Source organism: Prunus avium, chromosome 1 (assembly GCF_965620075.1).
Source record: "Prunus avium chromosome 1, drPruAviu1.hap1.1, whole genome shotgun sequence".
Taxonomy (NCBI): domain Eukaryota; kingdom Viridiplantae; phylum Streptophyta; class Magnoliopsida; order Rosales; family Rosaceae; genus Prunus; species Prunus avium.
In genome coordinates, this window is record NC_142284.1 from 48,676,916 (window position 1) to 48,697,345 (window position 20,430).

Sequence of the window (20,430 nt, forward strand, 5' to 3'; positions counted from 1 at the left end):
ACTATACTCCTTTTAAATATAATATAGGGATAATTGCAGAAATGTCACATGAACTTATACATCAGTTTCAATTTGTCACCTTAAAGAAAATTTAAGCGAAATGTCACCTTAAGTTTTCAAAATGCATGATTTGTCATCTAACTTTAACATCATCCAATTTTCCATCAATTTTAAAGGGTATTTTAGTTTTTCCAAGCAGGAGGGTTTACATAGCTTTATATTTAAATTATATAAAAAAGAGGGTTTACATATTGGAAAGACTAAAATACCCTTAAAAATGGATGGAGAATTGGATTATAGTAAAGTCAGGTGACAAATCATGGATTTTGAAAACTTAAGATGACATTTTTGCTTAAATGTTCTTTAAGGTGACAAGTTGAAACTGATGTATAAGTTCATGTGACATTTCTAAAAATATCCCTATAATATATCTAAGGAGGATTATAAAAAACAGTATAACCGAGCATCTATACTGCTTTTGACACGTGACTCACTAGGCATGTCCTTTTTTTTTTTTTTTCAATAAACAGTATAGCCGTACTTGGGAAAAGATAAAATTATAGCCGCCCGGCTTTACTGGGGTCCTTTTAGGAAAAAAAAAAAAAAATTGTTATAAATAGTAGCCGATCGGATGCTTACCATCAATTCGTCGTATTGCATCAAATTCTTCCTTGTCCGTCTGTAAAGAGTATGAAAAAAGAAACAGTCAAGAAACAGTGAAGAAGGACTTCTTTTTTAAACTACCATCAATTCGTCGTATTGCATCAAATCCTTCCTCATCCGTCTGTAAAGAGTATGAAAAAAGAAACAGTGAAGAAACAGTGAAGAAGGATTTCTTTTTTAAACTACCATCAATTCGTCGTATTGCATCAAATCCTTCCTCGTCCGTCTGTAAAGAGTATGAAAAAAGAAACAGTCAAGAAACAGTGAAGGACTTCTTTTTTAAACTACCATCAATTCGTCGTATTGCATCAAATCCTTCCTTGTCCGTGTGTAAAGAGTATGAAAAAAGAAACAGTCAAGAAACAGTGAAGAAGGACTTCGGAGACTGCAATTGAATTGAGAAAAAAGAAATTGCGTATGAAATACGCCCAAAGACTCCCATGCCTTTGAAAACAACTGTTGTTTTTCCAACTGATTTCATCTTGCAGCTTGTCGACCATTTCAATTTCTTTGGGCTTTTGTTTTGAATGTCAAAGTCTTGGGCTTCTTTCCCTTTAAAACATGGCAATCCTTGGTCTTCATTACACTTCATAATTCTGACTTCTTCATTATAGTTGCCACGTACATTTCTATTATTCATTGCATTGCAGATTTTCACGTTCTTGTTGGTCGCATTGCGATGTCTCTAAGCAGGATATCAACTTTCCGTCTTCAATCCTTGAAAAACTGCTCTATTGTTCTCTTCATGTTCTTCAATTTTTTCCAACCCATTGTTCATCCACTTTCCTTCAGCATCAAAAGCTTTGGGCGAGATGCAAACAACATACTTTATGAAGGTGATGCCGAGCCTTCTCCATACGGAATGATTGAACTCGGCACGATCACAGGCGCAGGTATGTTCCACGCTAGCCGAGCTACATATGCGGAACCTTTGCACTTATGGGACTCTGCTAAACTAGCAGACTTCACTACTAATTTCTCTTTCGTTATCGACACTTATAATAAGACCGTGTTTGCTGATGGACTTGTCTTTTTCATTGCCCCTGTTCATGTTAATTATGTAGTCAATTAATGTGTTAATTATGTAGTCAATTAATGTGTTGATTATGTAGTCAATTAATGTTTGGCACCTACTATGTTTGGCACCTACAATATTTGGGGGGCTTGACTAGGTTGGTTGCCTAACTAGGTTGGTTGCCTAACTTTGTTGGTTGCCTAACTTGGGGGGCTTAGGAACTTGTATATATATGTGTTGATTGTAAGTAATGTAAGACATAAGAAAGAATTCTAAAACCAGAAAATTATCTTCTCTCATTCTCACATTCTCATATTCTAGCTTATCTCTACACAAATCTCTACACTTTGTTTGGCATGGTATCAGAGCAATCGATTTTGGTTGCCTCTGCATAACCTTGTTTTACCTTGCTCTTACCTTGTTCTTGCCTTACCTTGCCTCTACTTAATCTTGCCCTTACTTCTTTGCTCCTATATTGTTCCAACACAAAATTTTTGTTGAGTTCCCTTTGTTGTTTTATCCTTCCGCTGCATATACTTATCCCTACGTAATTTTGTTTTTCCCTTATCCTTGCCATTGCTTTGCCTTTGCTTAAATCTTGTCCTTGCCTTGCTGTGCCTATGCATAACCTTATCTTCCATAACCTTGTCCCTACATAATTCAAACTTGTGTCCCTTTGGTTACTTTGTTCTGTTGTACCCCTATTGTGTTCTTTAAATCTTCCGCTACATTTACGTATCCATACTTTCACACAAGACCCGCAACATGGCACCCAAGGCTGCTTATGTCATGACTACCGGTGAGTCTCCATCTCCTGCCTTACTCTCCGACTCCAACCCCGACTCAGGTACACGCTCTACTACATGGATAATTGATACTGGTGCCACTGATCATATGACTTTTGACTCCACTGTTTTTTCCACCTTATCTCCTAAATCTCATTATCCTTACATCACTAGTGCCAATGGGGCTTCTTCTAATGTTGCTGGAGAAGGGACTATATCACTTTCCCCTAAATTATCTTTATCTCATACACTACTTGTCCCCTCTATTAAATGCAATTTGTTGTCTGTTGGGAAATTCCTTGACTCACATAATTGTTATGCCACATTCTATCCTTCTCATTGTAAGTTTCAGGACCTTACGACTCACGAGACGATTGGGCATGGTAAAAGGAGAGGGGGGTTGTATACCTTGACGGTCTCATCACCACCACGAGCTATCCATGTTCAAAACTCACGTGCTCAACAACAGATTTGGCTATGGCATCGTCGCTTAGGACATCCATCATTTGGCTACCTTCGACGACTGTTTCCATCTTTATTCCGAGGTTTAGTTGATTCTCAGTTTCAGTGTGAAACCTGTGTGTTGGCCAAGAGCCATCGCACTGTATTTCCATCAAGTGATAGTAAAACAGAATTTCCTTTTGAGTTGATTCACTCCGATGTTTGGGGCCCTGCTAAAGTCTCTTCTACTGGCAAAAGGTGGTTTGTTACATTTATAGATGACTGCACCCGCATGACATGGGTGTACTTGCTCACCCATAAAAGTGATGTTACTACCACAATTCGTGAATTCCATGCTATGATCACCACTCAGTTCCAAGCATCCATCAAAGTGTTCCGGTCCGACAATGGTGGGGAGTATGTAAATGGTGCCTTGGCTCAATTCTTCAAGGACCAAGGCATCATCCATCAAACCTCCACACCCTTCACTCCACAACAAAATGGTGTCGCCGAACGGAAGAATCGCCAATTACTTGAAGTTGCCCGTGCCTACATGCTTGATAAATCTGTTCCTCACCACTTATGGGGTCATGCTCTTCTCTCTGCAGTCTATGTGATTAATCGGGTACCTAGTAGCGTTTTGAATTTCCAAACTCCACTAAATACCTTGGCTCATCACATCTCTCTTCCTACCATCCTCAAGTTGCCTCCTCGTGTGTTCGGTTGTGTTGTTTATGCTAATGTTCCTTCTCATCAACGGAGTAAGCTGGATCCATGTGCCCTCCGATGTGTGTTCGTTGGATATGGCTTGAATCAAAAAGGATACAAGTGTTACCATCCTCCTACTCAAAAACTCTTTGTCACTATGGATACCACTTTTCATGAAGATTTGGCTTACTTTATGGTTTCCAAGACCCCTTCTCTTCAGGGGGAGAGGGGGAGTGAAGAGAAGGACTTGTCATTTGAAGAGAAGATCGAAACAAATGCTGAAAAAAACGTTGAAGATTCTCACGAAGTGCCCCAGGCGACCGGTCGTGACCCATTGACAACCAGTCACAAAGTACCCCATGCAACCGGTCGTGAAGAATCTAGTGACCGGTCGTTTTTTCATAGAGTTGAAAATTCTGAAGAAAATCATGATTTGTTCAGTCCTGACCTCAGTGAAGACCTTGAGACTATGGAACCAGAAGGTGATCCAGATGCCCCTGATGATCAACTACAAAATACAACCCCTCCTGCCCTGCCATCGCATCATTCGTCTAGTGATGAAGAAGTACTTGAGGTAATCACTGAACCACCTAATGTTGCACCATATACACTTCCACCTAGATCCACTAGGGGAAAACCTAAACCTCAATATTGCCCTGACCTTAATGCTAAATCTAAATATCCCATCAATAACCATGTGTCCACTCATAGATTGTCAAAGTCATATGCATCATTTGTCAATCAATTATCTACTGTATGTGTTCCAAGTAAGTGGCAGGATGCTGTGACAGATTCTAGATGGACTGAAGCAATGGAAATTGAAATGGAAGCTTTGAAAAAGAATTCTACATGGGAAATGGTTCCTTTACCACATGGGAAGAAACCAGTTGGATGTCGGTGGATATACACTGTTAAATACAAAGCTGATGGATCCATAGACCGATACAAAGCTCGATTAGTGGCCAAGGGATATACACAAACATATGGAATTGACTACCAGGAGACGTTTGCACCAGTTGCCAAAATCAATACTGTACGTGTTCTCATATCCTTGGCTGCAAATCTTGACTGGCCACTGCTGCAATATGATGTAAAAAATGCATTTCTTCATGGGGACTTACAAGAAGAAGTATATATGGATCCACCACCAGGGATTCCTATGACATCCGGTCCTAATACCGTATGCAAGCTAAGAAAATCTCTGTATGGGCTAAAGCAATCACCCAGAGCCTGGTTTGGGAGATTTACTGATTCCATGAAGCGATTTGGGTACACTCCGAGTAGCTCAGATCACACATTGTTCTTAAAGCGTCGTGGTGGAAAGCTTACGGCCCTGATCATCTATGTAGATGATATGGTGGTTACTGGTAATGACAATGAAGAGATGCAGAATCTACAGAAGCTCCTTGGAAGTGAATTTGAGATGAAGGAACTGGGTGAGTTACAATACTTTCTTGGCATTGAGGTTGCTAGATCTAAACATGGCATATTTCTATCCCAAAGAAAGTATGTGTTAGATTTGTTGACAGAAACAGGAATGCTGGATTGCAAGCCAGCTGACACACCTATTGAACAGAATCACAAATTGGGAATGTATCCAGATCAAGCTCCTACTGATAAAGAAAGGTATCAAAGGTTAGTTGGGCGATTGATTTATCTATCCCACACACGCCCTGACATAGCTTATGCTGTGAGTATGGTAAGCCAATTCATGCATCAACCAAGTGAAGCTCACATGAATGGAGTAATACGGATAATGCGATACTTGAAGACTGCCCCTGGAAAAGGATTGATGTTCTCCAAACATACACACATGGATCTTGAAGGATACACTGATGCTGATTGGGCAGGGTGTATCACGGATAGACGTTCAACTTCTGGATATTTTACATTTGTGGGTGGTAACTTAGTTACTTGGAGGAGTAAGAAACAAAGAGTTGTAGCAAGATCCAGTGCTGAAGCCGAGTTTAGAGGAATGGCTCAAGGAGTATGTGAATTGCTTTGGTTGCGGAGATTACTAAAGAATCTTGGCATTAAACAAGTGAATGCCACAAACCTATATTGTGACAATAAAGCTGCCATCGAGATAGCACATAATCCAGTACAACACGACCGTACTAAACATGTGGAAGTCGATCGACACTTCATCAAAGAAAAATTGGAAAAAAAGATGATTAAGTTTCCGTTCGTAAACTCAGAAAATCAACTGGCTGATATTCTGACAAAGGCAGTATCAAGTAGAGTTTTCAATGAGTCTATTGACAAGTTGGGCATGCGTGACATCTTTGCACCAACTTGAGGGGGAGTGTTAATTATGTAGTCAATTAATGTGTTAATTATGTAGTCAATTAATGTGTTGATTATGTAGTCAATTAATGTTTGGCACCTACTATGTTTGGCACCTACAATATTTGGGGGGCTTGACTAGGTTGGTTGCCTAACTAGGTTGGTGCCTAACTTGGTTGGTTGCCTAACTTGGGGGGCTTAGGAACTTGTATATATATGTGTTGATTGTAAGTAATGTAAGACATAAGAAAGAATTCTAAAACCAGAAAATTATCTTCTCTCATTCTCACATTCTCATATTCTAGCTTATCTCTACACAAATCTCTACACTTTGTTTGGCAGTTCACTATCCCATTCCACCAAACTCTGCTGGTGCTTATCTAGGATTATTAAACAGCACCACTCGTTTTGAAGCATCCCAAAACCAAATTGTAATGGTTGAGTTTGACACTTACTCAAACGAATGGGATCCACCAGGGCCACATGTTGGGATCAATATCAATACTATCTCCTCAGTTGTTAGTGCCAGCTGGGATGCTCGCGGCAACAGTGGGAAGATGGCTCACGTACAGATAACTTACAGTGCTACCACCAAGAACCTCACTGTGGTTTGGACATACGAGAAAAATACTAATGTGGCCATCTCTTCGCTTTCTTACCGTATTGACCTGAGAAAGGTTCTCCCGGAGTGGGTTACAATTGGATTTTCAACTGCCAATGGCTTTTCCGGAGAGCGGAATGCTATATATACCTGGGATTTCAGCTCAAACTCAGATGAGATAAGTACCAAAAAGAAGGAGAGGAGGCTATTCTTGATTGGGGCCGTTGCAGTTTTTCTCTTCATTTTGATTGTTGGTGTAGCCATATGCTGGTTGGTGGTAAAGAAGCGGATAAACAGGATTGATGGACATGGAAATTACTCCAATTCAGCAGCCTCCACAGATCTTGAGAGGCAAGCCTTGCCAAGACGATTTGCTTACAAAGAATTAGTTGCAGCCACTAATGGCTTCGCAAACGACAGAAGGCTAGGCCAAGGAGGGTCAGGACAAGTTTATAAAGGAATCATACAAGATCTAGGCTGCACAGTTGCTGTGAAGAGAATCTTCCCAGAATCTGAGCACTATGAGAGCGTCTTCATCAACGAAGTGAAAATAATAAGCCGCTTAATACACAGGAACCTGGTGCAATTCATTGGATGGTGTCATGAGCAAGGCGAGTGCTTACTTGTTTATGCATACATGCCTAACAGCAGCCTTGACACGCATCTCTTCGGCTCTAGAACAACCTTGCAATGGGATTTCAGGTACAAGATAGCTTTAGACTTGGCCACAGCCCTTCATTACCTACATGAAGATGCAGAGAAGTGCGTCCTTCATAGGGATATCAAATCAGCTAATATACTGTTGGACAACGATTTCAAGACTAAGCTTGGTGATTTTGGGATTGCCAAGCTCGTGGATCCGCGGTTCAAGACTCAGTCAACAGGAGTGGTAGGGACTTTTGGTTACATAGCTCCGGAATATGCAAATGGAGGGAGGGCTAGTAAAGAGTCAGACATGTATAGTTTTGGAGTTGTGGCCTTGGAACTTGCATGTGGAAGGAGGACTTATCAGGATGAAGAATTTCACGTACCGCTTTTTCGGTGGGTTTGGCAGCTGTACCTTGCCGGAAATCTGCTCTCTGCAGCTGATGAGAGATTGGATATGAATTATGTTCCAAACGAAATGGAATGCTTGTTAAATGTGGGATTATGGTGTACTCGTCCCAACAACAAGGAAAGACCAAAAGCAGGGCAAGTGATGAAGGTTCTTCAGCTTGAAGCACCTTTGCCTAAACTTCCACATGACATGCATGATTATCCACAGCCTCAACCTCAACCTCAACAACAAACTGGTTCCTCTCAGCTATCATTAACTTCTAGCTTCGAAACGGTGGGTCATTAAAGTAGTACAACAACAGCCACCAAACAACTTCAAGGGCAAATAGATGAAGTTAAATTTAGAGATATTCATGTCAGTGTTAATTCTTCTTATTAAGCGTAAGTGGGTTGGGGGGAACGTTTATTTGAATGTACAGGTGTGTGTGCCAAATGACATGCATGATACCAAGATACATGGTGAACAGCTTGTTTTAGATCCAACCTTTTTCCGGCGTCAACTTTCGGTGAGCAACTTTGGCTTGGTCTTGTTCAAATGTTAATGAAATCTCTAATGATTTTGGTGAAAATGATATGGTTTGCTACAAATTTACAATCATTGTTTTCTTTCAAACAAGGCTTTGTTGAAAAGAAACTTATGACCTTTCATAGAATAGAAAAGAAACCAAATAGTTATTTAAAATGAATAAAAGTCATTGTAGAAATTTGGTAGGGTTTTGAACATTGAACAGAAAGTTCCTTTATTCAAAATTGGTCATACTATGAATTAAGTTACTTAAAACAAAAATTAATCCATAAATAAAAGAATTTTAAGAGGATGATGTGAAACAGAGAGGAATGAAGGCATACCTTAAATCCTTGGTCGTCCCGTTTGGGAATACTTTTTTTGGCCACAAATATGCTTTACTTTAAAGTTAAGCAATTTACGGTGTTCGGTAAAAATCAAATATTCAAATTATTTAAAAAGCAATGACCTCTTGACAACATCTTTTAAAAACAACCTCTAAGTCGCTTTTCAAGCAGAAAATTGACTTTAATAAAATTTCCCATTTCCCATAATACCGTTATTAATTTTTAAAAATGACATCATTTGGTCTCACCGAGAAAACCTCAAGAAAGAAATCTGTTAATGTGAGGTTTTTCATTGATTGAGTGAGTTGGTGGATTGAGCAAGACAATTAAAATTTATGTGGTCTAATTGAGTTCAGACCCTTAGGCATTGCTAACAAAAGCCCACAACTTTCACAATTTCTACAAAATTTTCTACTAAATTTCTCAAAGGAATTGTTGCCATTAATATTTTCAGTTTCAGACCGAAAAAAAGAAAAAAAGAAAATCTTTCTTCTTGAAATTAGCTTAAGTGATTTGCATTTGGAAAATTGAACTGATCAGAGTTTCTTATTTAATTCGCTCTGCAGATTAATAATCTTAGTAGGAACATGCTTGATTAATCTCTAAGGTAAAACTTGTTTTTTATATTGTAATTTAATGAAATGATATTGAATTTGAAAATCAGCAAGGAAAGGCCAAAAGCAGGACAAGTGTTGAAAGTTCTCCAGTTTGAAGCGTCATTGCCTCCACTTCCACATGAGATGCCTGCATATCCACAAGGTGATTCAGTATCTCAACTATCCATAACCTCAAGCTTCAAGACTACAATGACCAATTTCCTTGTGACCAAATGAATACTGGTCACAAACAAATACAGTAAATTTAATAACTAATAATACTATACGATCACTAAAATGATTGGCATCTAATTTTTAATTTTTATTGACTAAATTTTCTGACCAGTATTTAAATTAGTCACCAAAAACAACTTAAATTAAGTTATTAGTGACGAACACATATGCCAAGGTAGCCTTCCTTCTCTTATTTGATACATCAGTGACGTCCCCTTTTTTAAACTTGATTTATTTATTTATTTTTTTCAAAATACGGAGGGTACTGCATCAAATAGAAAAAAAAAAGACGGAGCGAGACCAGCGCGAGATGAGACCAGAGCGAGCTAGGTTTTCGTTTGTTACTCGGGCAGAGCTTGATTTTAGGTTCAATTTTGATTTCTCTTTCAATTTCGATTTTGGTGTTCGATTAGTTTTACCGCATGAAAAAGATTGTTACTTTGGGGTTCAGATTTGCTGTATTCTCTTATTGTTTTGCCTTTTTTTTTAATGATTTGTATTAGAATCTGATTTTGATTTCATGTTTAAACACGTCTTTCTGAAATTGAGCAACGGAGCAATGATTTAGGGTTTCAAAAACAGAGATATGGAAAATTGGGGAAAATCGGAGAGCAAAGGAGCGGCTCTTAGTTAATTCTTGTTACTTAGTTTATCTGTAGTAGAAGTGTTGCTGGATTGTAGATTTTTACATTGAATTTAAGCGAAATTGTTTACTTGACATTTGGATTCAGATTTGCATAAAAATTGGAGGAAACTGGCCTGGTGTTCATGACATGCGGGATTTTGCATATGCTTGTCATTGGTATATGTGATATCAATTTGGTTTTACTTTTTATCATATCTACTATTTCCATCGATTGTTTCTTATGATATTATCTGGTCTAGAAAGCACATTGGTTACTGTTTTGGAAAGGATCTTTAAGACAAGATATGGTGCTTCTCTCATCCAAGTATATGATATGCCTTTGTTTCTTGGATGTATGTATTATGTGTCTCCTAGGATATAGTTTTTTTAAACATTTCTCTTTGTTCTTACTTCAGCTTTTCATACAAATAGACTTAGCAGCAGAATCTCGAGAAGTCAGATCTTCAGCAATTAAAATGATATGGATTAAAGTTGTTTATGCTTCTTTTAATTTACTTTGAGAGGGATGAATGGTATCGCTCCTAATTAGAAAAACTACTGCTTTATTGGCATGTTGTATACTTGCTTTCCATATGTTCCTTCTCCTGTCTTCTTGAATTTTTTTCGGGGAGTTGATTACTTAGCAGACAAATTATTAGTGTGGCCTGGCATCATAACAACCATCATCAAGTTACTTAAATTCTGATAATTTAAATGAAGGTGTTGTACCGGTTTTTCAATTATCAATTTATTAGTTGGAATCTGATTCTTGGGGTTCGAGGATTGTTATGTGTTTGATGTTTCATGTTGTAGAGGGTTTGGGCAAAATTTGATTGGAGTCTTACAGAAAAGAGCAAGCTTGATGCTCATCAACCAGAGCTTTTCATAGGATTGTCCTTGACAAGGTGAAAGGGACACTCTGCATGTTTAACAGTGTTCTTATCAATATGACCAAAGCGAGTATGTACATTCTTAGTTTTGAGGCATGCATTTGCAGAAAGTTACATGCAACTGATGTTGTCAGAGATTTTCTAATTTATGATGTTATTGCATTATTTTATGGAATATTTTCTTTTGATTAGGTTTTAGGTCAATGTAAATGGCATGCGTCACTTGACTCTGATTTTGTTTATGGGGAGTGTATTTTGCACAATCTTAATCTATTTGTAAGAAATTGGAAGATGTATATTCATCAATGAAGAGGAACTCCAAAGACATGTTCTGATCTGATTATTTTTTGTTGGATGCCTTTTTTCTTCAATTGGATCAATCAATGCACAATGTTCTGATTGTTTTGTGGTGGATGCCTTTTTTCTTTTTTTCTAATCCTAAGGTGCATGATTCACATATTTAGCTGCAGGTTCAGTAGTTGCAGGTAAGAGATCATCAGAATTTGAGTTTGAAGAGTCTGATCCAGAGGTAAAGACACTCTTTCCTTTTATAGAAATTCTTGAAAAATTGTCTCATGTTTATTGAAAACTCAATAATATATGCTGACTTTGTACATTGCTGTTTAGTGGTAACAATATTGGTTTCTCTACTCATGGCCTGACTAAACTTAAAATCTTGTCTTATGTTCATTTTAAGCAGTGATAAGTATTAATTTAAAGGATCTACCAGTGGAGAACACTTAAGGATCGGGATACTACTCAGACAAATTTGACTCTTCTTGCTAGTTTTGCTCGGCAGGGAAGAAGGTTTCTTAACCTTCCACTCTCTGAGCCTGAAATTCATGAAGAGGTATGAATCCCTTTGGTTTGTTTCATTATTTCACATTTCACTATTTTGGTTTGATCTGCGTCAAGATCTTGCTACCTTCTATTCTATAGTATCTATCCTGACATTTTGCCACAGTTTTTTAAGGGCCTCAATATCACAACAGGGCATAAAAAATTCTTCACAACAAGCATTTCAAACATATTATGGTGCAGCAGCAGAACTACTTCAATCCGAGCATTCTGTAAGAGTTATGTGGCCTAGCTTAAGATAGTTTTACTTTTCTATCTTTCTTTCTGGGTCTAGAGGGTTAGATGTTGATTTTGCACCTTATACGTATGCTTTATCTATGTTGGACAGAGCTTCTAATTTATTTTCTTGCTAATGATATCTGTTTCTTTATATCAATAGTGGAATACTGGTTTTGATTGTAATTAATGCATTTTCGTGATACTTTTAGTCACTTTGCAAAATGGAGCATGAATATGCCAAATTCCTTAATGCTAAAAGAGAGCTCAGTGATGAAAATGTCACTTCATATGAGAAACAAGTGTCTCTTCATATGAGAAACAACGGAAATCTTATGAACAATTGAACCGCAATGTCTCATTGTAAGTTGCTTTACATTTTTTATGCCATTTATTTTCATTTTTTAATTCATGACTTGGTGGTGCAGGTCAGATGGATCACATAGTTTGGTAACAGTTGGTAAAAGAGTTGAAGGTGCAACCAGATGGATAATATGCTTCTTGTTGAAGGTTCCACCAGAAGAGCAGAAGCTTGCAGTCAGTCAACTGTGGTGAATCATATTTTTATGTTTTTGGATCAATTGACATAGCTAGGTTGGGTTGTAGAGTCATCTAGGTTTGTTTTTGAGAGAGATGTATGTCTAGACTTGGATTTGAATTTGTTCAAACTTGGATAGCTTGTGAATTTGGTGGAAGAATGTTGATATTTTTTAAATGCAATGAATTATTTTATACTATTTTTTTATTATCAAAATTGTTTCCACAGCACTATGTATGAAAAAGAATTAGATGTTATTTCATATATTGTTGCACAACAAAGAACAGGGAAAATAAACCAATTAGTTACGAATTTTTCAAATACATTAGTGACCAACTAAGTAGGTCAGTAATTTAGTTAAGTGACCCACTTTTAGTTACCAAAATACGTGTTTTAGTGACCATTGTAGGCCCTTTCGTGATCAAAGTTGCAGTCACTAATAGCTTTTTCGTTAGTGACCAAACATAGGAAATCACCAATTCTTTGGGTTGTAGTGACCAATTCTTGTAGTTGGTTATTGAATAGAATTTATGATGAGATTCTAGTGACCACCTAGTGACCACCAATATTTGGACACTAGTTGTATTCAGTGACCAAAATTGATATTTTTTGTGACCAATTTGCTGGCCAAAAATAAACGTTTTTCTTGTAGTGGTTGTGGGTCGTTAAAGCAGAGTGAGTTACAACCACCAAGAGACATGCTTGTACAATTTCAACCTTAGAGTTTGACATCAGTCATTGTAATTTCTTTTACATGTATTTATGATATTGTGACTTTTTCAGTCATAATAATAAAACTATGAATTATTTATTGTACAATGCACATTGTTTTCACAGGGTTGGGTATACACATGGTTTGTGAAAAAGCCCTATGGACCGAATTATTTTTAATTACAAGTTTTCTTTTGATTTAGGGTTAAATTTTATTTTTAATCTGTAAAGAATTTGTGAGGGCAAAACTCAAATCAAACAAAGAATGAGTTATCAAATTGTGTCAGCATGTGGGGTCAACGCTTTCAGCTAAGCGTATTCTTCTGATATGCATATATTAGTTTAAACACACTTAATCCTTGAATTTCGTCATCATGAGTATTTCTAAAATGCATCTATTAGTTTCTTCAACTCAAGAGTTGGCCAATGAATCTGTGAAGTCATATGACTTGACAATTTCAAAGGTTTCCAATCTTAATTTTTAAGGTATTGTCAATTCATATTTCCTCAAATCCTTCCTTGTCTGTCTGTTCTGTGTATTTCTTAGAGCAACCATTTCAAAGTCTTCGGTTTAATTTACTCTTAGAAGTCATATGTTTGTTTTGATATATTTTTCAGGACAGAGACATAATTTTTTGATCTTATTCCACTCTTCACCTAGCATCCTTTATTGCCTTAGTTTCTTTTTGTTCTATATATGCATTGCAGATTCTTTCATCCCAATCACCACACGAAAATTCTCATATATACTGCTCGCAATGTCTCTATGCAGGCTGGCAAATTGTTGTGTTACTCTCTTCATTTTCATCAATCTTTTCCTTCCCTTTGCCGTTCATCCCCTTTCCTTCCATCTACGTCAATCCGACTTTACTAGTACAAACAACATAACCTATGAAGGTGCTGCCAATATTTCTTCAACCGGAGTGATTGAACTCAACACAATCAGTGAACATTTTCTCGTTGGCAGAGCTACGTATGATGAGGCTTTGCACTTATGGGACTCTATTAAGGGGTCTCTGGCAGACTTCACCACCAACTTTACTTTCATTGTCGACACTCTTAATAGTAGTACCAAGCTTGGTGATGGATTTGCATTTTTTCTTGCTCCTGTTCATTTTCCAATCCCACCTAATTCAGCCGGTGCTCATCTTGGATTGTTCAACAGCACCACTCGCTTTGCAGCCTCCCAAAATCAAATTGTTCTGGTTGAGTTTGACACAAGGTCAGATTCCTGGGTGGATCCACCAGGGCTACACGTTGGGATCAACAACAACACCCTCTCCTCTGTTGTTCATACCAGTTGGGATCCTATCGGCAACAGTGGGAAGCCGGCTCATGCTCGGATAGCTTACAATGCTACCACCAAGAACCTCAGTGTGTTTTGGACATATGAAGAAAACCCTGATAATACTAATCTCAGCAATTCTTCACTTTATTACCTTATTGACTTAAGAAAGGTTCTTCCCGAGTTGGTTACAATTGGATTTTCAGCTTCTACTGGATTAGGCCTCGAGCGCCATGCCATAACTTCATGGGAGTTCAGTTCAAATTGGGATTCAAATGAGATCACAGGTAGCAGAAACAAGGAAACAAAAAAGAACAAGACATTTTTTATTGCAGCGGTTGCAGTTTCTGGTTTCATTTTGATACTTTGTGTGGCCATATATTCTTGGTTGGTGGTAAAGAAGCGTAGTGATGGGCATGGAAATTACTCCAGTGATGTTGCCAGCTCTACAATTAATACAGATCTTGAGATACTAGCCCTGCCAAGGAGATTTTCTTACAATGAATTAGTTGCAGCCACCAATGGCTTTGCTAAAGATAGAAGGCTAGGCCATGGAGGTTCAGGACAAGTTTATAAAGGAATTATACAAGATCCAGGCTGCACAGTTGCCGTTAAGAGAATCGTTGCAGAATCTGAGCACTATGAGAAAATCTTCATCAATGAAGTTAAAATAATAAGCCGCTTGATACACAGGAACCTGGTGCAATTCATTGGATGGTGTCATGAGCAAGGCGAATGCTTACTTGTTTATGCATACATGCCTAACAGCAGCCTTGACACACATCTATTTGGCCCTAAAACAACCTTGCAATGGGATTTCAGGTACAAGATAGCTTTAGATTTGGCTTCAGCCCTTCATTACCTACACGAAGATGCAGAGCAGTGTGTCCTTCATAGGGATATCAAATCAGCTAATATACTGTTGGACAACGATTTCAAGACTAAGCTTGGTGATTTTGGGATTGCTAAGCTCGTAGATCCGCGGTTCAGGACTCAGACAACAGGAGTGGTAGGAACTTTTGGTTACATGGCACCGGAATATGCAAATAGAGGGAGGGCTAGTAAAGAGTCAGACATGTATAGTTTTGGAGTTGTGGCCTTGGAACTTGCATGTGGAAGGAGGACTTATCAGGATGAAGAATATCACGTGCCACTTTTCAGGTGGGTTTGGCAGTTGTACCTTGCCGGAAATCTGCTCTCTGCAGCTGATGAGAGATTGGATATGAATTATGTTCCAAACGAAATGGAATGCTTGTTAATTGTGGGATTGTGGTGTACTCATCCCAACAACAAGAAAAGACCAAAAGCAGGGCAGGTGATGAGGGTTCTTCAGCTTGAAGCACCGTTGCCTGAACTACCACAAGACATGCATGATTATACTCTGCCTCAACCTCAAAGACAAGTTGATTCCTCTCAGCTACCATTAACTTCTAGCTTCGAAACTGCGGGTGGTTAATGTAGTACAGCAACAGCCACCAAACACTTTCAAGGGCAAATAGATGAAGTTGATCTTCATTTCAGTGTTGATTCTTCTTATTAGGGGTAACTTTGATATAAATGTAAATATGTGTGTGCTTAAGGGTGTTATCTGGATTTGATGGACATCAATTTAATTCCACTTGTAACATTTTTCTTTACTTAAATGTTGTGTATCTTTCTTAATTGATTGCTTGACCTGCCAAATGATATGCATGATCACTACATTCCCCATGCTACCCCGACCGACAAAAACTGATTAGTTCAAACAATTTGTGATGATGAAGCAATTTGTGATTAGTTCCAACGTTTTCCGGTATCAACCTTACTACTAAGCAACTTAGGCTTGGCCTTGTTCAAATGTTTATGAAATCTTTAATGGTTTTGTTGGTGGCCTATCTACATCAACTCTGTTTTCTAGGGAGACCAATTCAAGGTTCTCATAAGTAATGACAATGAGGAAGTTGAGCTTATGCATGATAGAATTTGGTTGTGACAATCAAGTTATTTTATTTTATTTTATAAAGTTTTGATTGACCAATCATGGCTTTATTAAAAAGAAATAGGACCTTTCATAGAATAAGAACTTGATCATTTCAATTTGCATCACTCCAGCACCTTGCTGCTAAAAGTCAATGTAGAAATTTGGTAGGGTTTGAACTTTGAACAGAATTTTCCTTATTCAAAATTGGTCATACTATGAATTAAGTTACTTTATAAACCACAGTGTGATTGCGGTTCGCTTTTGTCAACAGATTCGGTAGCCCATTTCCTCAGAACTCACTTTCTCTCTCCTAGAGTTTTGAGCTGATAGTCTGTATCGAGGCTCGACTCTGACTGACTTGTGCTTCACGGTTTTGTTTCTCTAAAAAATGGGCTTAAATTCAAACTCTATGCAGGCCCAAAGAGAATGGGCCCGATTCAATTGTGGTAGCAAAAGCCTAAATAGTTTCAGTACTGTTTTACCCAACAAATAAAAAATAAAAAAAATCTTTCTTCTGGATATTTGCTCAAGTGATTTGCATTTGGAAAATTGAAATGATCAAGTTCTTATTTAATTCACTTTACAGGATAATAATCTAGTAGGAAGATGCTTGGCTAATCTCAAAGGTAAATCTTATTTTTGATATAGTAATTTAATGAAATGAAGTTGAATTTGAAAATCAAGATGTGCTCAAATTTGTTTGTATATTCTACTTCTATTACTGAAAATTCTTCAAACATGTAGTTGAGTAGGTGTTTGATTACCCAGAATGAAATAAACAAAAACACGGGGCTGTATGGACAATTGCCTTTATGGAAATTAGTGACCTTATTTTCGTCACATTTGTTAGCGACGCATAAAACCGTCGCGAATGCCTATTTTATTTTTGTCACTAAAGGACTAAAACTGTCAACAATCGCTGGGAAAGATATAAAGCCGTCATTTAAAATAAGACTCTGCTGATCAAGGGGTTTCTGCTTCTGTTTTACAGTAGAGATTTATTTGGCTTCCCCTAAAATGCCACAGACAATTCAGTCAACGAAAAAGGGATTAGTTCACCATTATTGGCCAATATAATATCTACAATCAAAATGGAGCAAGTTTCTTCTATATAGTTTTGTTTTGAGCAAGGTTCTTTTTTTTTTGGTCATAATGCTTGTTGTATTCAAACCCAAAAGGGTAAAAAGATACAAAAGCAGGCAAAAGCCAGATAGGAGAGGAAACCAACAACAGAGAAGTCAGACAAGTCTAATGCTCCATCGGAGCCTAGAATTATAGTCTTAACCCCCACCAAATAAAAAACTGAAATTAACTACTAGTATTGCCATCCTGTGGTGGGCATGGCAGACCATCAGAATTTAAAACTCCAACAAGAGACAATGGTGGTCTGGTGACCCAACTTTTCAGTTCCATAGCTCTCAAACCAATCGAAGCTGCTGCATGAGCTGCTCGATTTGCACATCTAGGCACCCAATTCCAGGCCACATCATCCAAACACAAAGATAGATTACGAATTTCATCAATCATTGGCGCGATGACCCAAGAGTTGTTGCCAAACCTTCCACGCAAAGCATCAATTACCACCTTGCAATCAGATTCTAAAATAATCTTCCCCATTCCCCTTTCTTTTGCAAAGGTAATTGCACAAAGGCCAGCGGCAGCTTCTGCAACAAGGGCTGAATCGCAGATGACCGGGGAGGAGAGGCCCCCACACCAAACTCCATTTAAATCCCGAATGACCACTCCAATACCACCAGCACAGGAACCAGGGCACCAGGCACCGTCAAAATTAACTTTCAAAATATTGCTAGTCGGGGGAGACCACCGAGATCCTCGAGAGATAGAGCTGGGAGGCGAAGCTTGTGTAGCCATCATTATCACTCCACCAACAGCAGTGGCACCCACAAATTCATTGCAAGCCTCCCTAGCACTTATAATAACCCGGCGCGGGTCCGGGGTGGTACCATCAAAGACAAAGCGACACCTGGACTTCCAGATTTCCCAACAAATGAAGCTAATAAGAGACAAACAGTGATTAAGCTCCGCCTTGGTAATGCCTGGAATCAAAAGAATTCCTTCAAGCCACCTGTCAAAGGACGTGATTCTCTGATGGTCAATCCTGTAAGACAGCTCAGAGCCAAACCATACCAGTAGGGTCCAAGGGCAGAGAAAAAGGATGTGCTCAATGGATTCCTCATAACACTCGCAAATTGGGCAAAGAGGATTACTAACAATTTTCCTTCTGAACAAGGACAGTCTTGTGGATAGGGAGCAAGAAATAGCTCTCCAGAGAAAGTGTTTGATTTTGGGGAGTGTTTTGATTTTCCAAATGGACTTCCAGACAGTTTCTGGAATAGAGTGGGAGGAAAAGTTGTGGGTTGGTATGATTGTGTGGAGCCTTGCATGAAAACGGTGATAACCCGATTTCACAGTATATGTGCCCACAGTATTCCAAGGCCATACAAGTTTATCTGCTCGATTTGTACGGCCAATCGGAGTACATCTAATACGATCCAAAGTTTCCCTGCTTAACAGGGTGGAGATGCCATCAAGAATCCAAGTATGATTATGCTTGTCCATTATATCTTTAACAAGTTGAGGGGCAGATGGGGGAACGGGTCTGATAGGTTGAATGACACCAAAATGCGTAGATGAGACCCACCTGTCAGTCCAAATACATGTAGTGGCGCCACTGAACACTTGATACCTAGCATCCTTGAGTAATGCATCTCTCCCATCCAATAGACTTGCCCAAGCCCAAGAGGAACGAGATCCTTTTTTAGCCTTTACGAAATCACAGTTGGGAAAGTAGCGAGCTTTTAAGATCTTAACCCACGTAGCATTCGGGTTTTGTAGTATTCTCCAGCACTGTTTAGCTAACAAGGCAAGATTGAAGCTGGAGAGGTCACGAAACCCCATCCCACCATCACCTTTTGCTAATCCAAGCCTCGACCAGGACCTCCAATGGAGGCCAGATCCCTTTTCAGATTTACCCCACCAGAAATTCGCTAGTGCACTAGTTATTTTCTTGCAAGTTCCTTCTGGAAAGCGAAAGCAAGTCATCGGGTAGGCAGGGACCGCAGTAGCAACAGATTTTATTAGTATTTCCTTACCCGCCAGTGATAACGAGTTTTGCTTCCATCCCTCAATTTTCCTACGAATCCTCTCAAGAATATAATTCAGGGAAGCCATTTTGGACCTTCCCCAAATAGTTGGCAGCCCCAGATAAATCCCCGGGTTGTCCACGCCATTAATACTCAGTAAGGAGCATAAGCTTCTTCTAGTTTCCTCAGGTGTGTTCAAAGAGAAGTAGAAGCAGGATTTCTGATAATTTATGCATTGTCCAGACGCCAAACAATAGCTATCCAGAACACCTTTTAGGTTCCTGCAATTAAGCACATCAGCCTTCACAAAGAAAAGGGAGTCATCAGCAAAGAACAAATGCGAGAGAATGGGGCATCGCCGGGCAATCCTAATTCCAGTGATCTCGCCCTTGCTGGCGGCCTTTGTGAGGTTCATAGAGAGGGCTTCACTGACCAGTAAGAAAAGGTATGGTGAGAGTGGGTCCCCTTGTCTCAAGCCCCGGGAGGGCTTAAAGGAACGGCCGGGTCTGCCGTTAACAATGACAGAAAAAGACACCGTAGTGAGGCAAGCTTTGACGAGGCGAATCCAGTCACTAGCAAAGCCCATTTTTTCCATAAGAACAAACAAGAAGTCCCACTCAATACGATCATAAGCCTTGTTCATGTCAACTTTTATGCCAGCTTCAAAAACACCACCAGTTTTTTTCCTCTTTAAATAATGAAAGGCCTCGTGCGCAAGGTTCTATATAGTAAAACTTTTCCTTTTCCGACAATACAATATATAAAGCATTACACTCAGAACTCATACACTTTTAGCTCGTGTTATACACTTTGGTTTTACATATTTTTTCTCCCTAGCTTCTAATACTTCAAAGTATCAAGTTTTACATGTGAAGTGAAATGTAAAACTAGCTGAGAAGTTGCTATCATCAAGATTTTACCAAGTAGTTAAATCAAACAAGAACATTCCTACATTACCTTCATCCAAACATATTTTTTTGTCTTTTGCTGTATCTCATTAGATGTT

At 38.6% G+C, this 20,430-nt stretch overlaps 1 protein-coding gene, 1 long non-coding RNA gene and 1 pseudogene across 12 annotated transcripts; all 3 read left to right on the forward strand.

Annotated features, from left to right (window-relative positions):
• The first annotated feature begins 1,162 nt into the window (after positions 1-1,162).
• Positions 1,163-8,064, forward strand: LOC110762669 (L-type lectin-domain containing receptor kinase IX.1-like). 2 transcript variants are annotated; one of them, XM_088247511.1, is made up of 3 exons: positions 1,163-1,708; position 5,463; positions 6,241-8,064. In XM_088247511.1, the coding sequence occupies exons 1-3, from the start codon at positions 1,343-1,345 to the stop codon at positions 7,839-7,841; spliced, it is 1,968 nt and encodes a 655-aa protein (XP_088103637.1). In that variant the 5' UTR covers positions 1,163-1,342; the 3' UTR covers positions 7,842-8,064. The 2 variants fall into 2 exon arrangements, with proteins under 2 accessions (XP_088103637.1, XP_088103636.1); XM_088247510.1 differs by lacking the exon at position 5,463 and having other exon boundaries at positions 1,166-1,556; positions 6,283-8,064.
• Positions 8,065-9,415: 1,351 nt separating this feature from the next.
• Positions 9,416-12,563, forward strand: LOC110762671 (uncharacterized). 10 transcript variants are annotated; one of them, XR_015833103.1, is made up of 4 exons: positions 9,416-9,603; positions 9,969-11,281; positions 11,453-11,602; positions 11,717-12,563. It is a non-coding gene; the product is annotated as an uncharacterized LOC110762671 (long non-coding RNA). The 10 variants fall into 10 exon arrangements; XR_002527610.2 differs by having other exon boundaries at positions 9,424-10,039; positions 10,676-11,281; XR_002527609.2 differs by having other exon boundaries at positions 9,425-9,603; positions 10,676-11,281.
• A 792-nt stretch (positions 12,564-13,355) lies between these two features.
• On the forward strand, positions 13,356-15,952 carry LOC110762565 (L-type lectin-domain containing receptor kinase IX.1 pseudogene; annotated as a pseudogene).
• The last annotated feature ends 4,478 nt before the right edge of the window (positions 15,953-20,430 follow it).

Bases quoted from the DNA above. Each gene is read 5' to 3' on its own strand.
- LOC110762669 (XM_088247511.1), top strand. From the start codon at position 1,343: ATGTCTCTAAGCAGGATATCAACTTTCCGTCTTCAATCCTTGAAAAAC.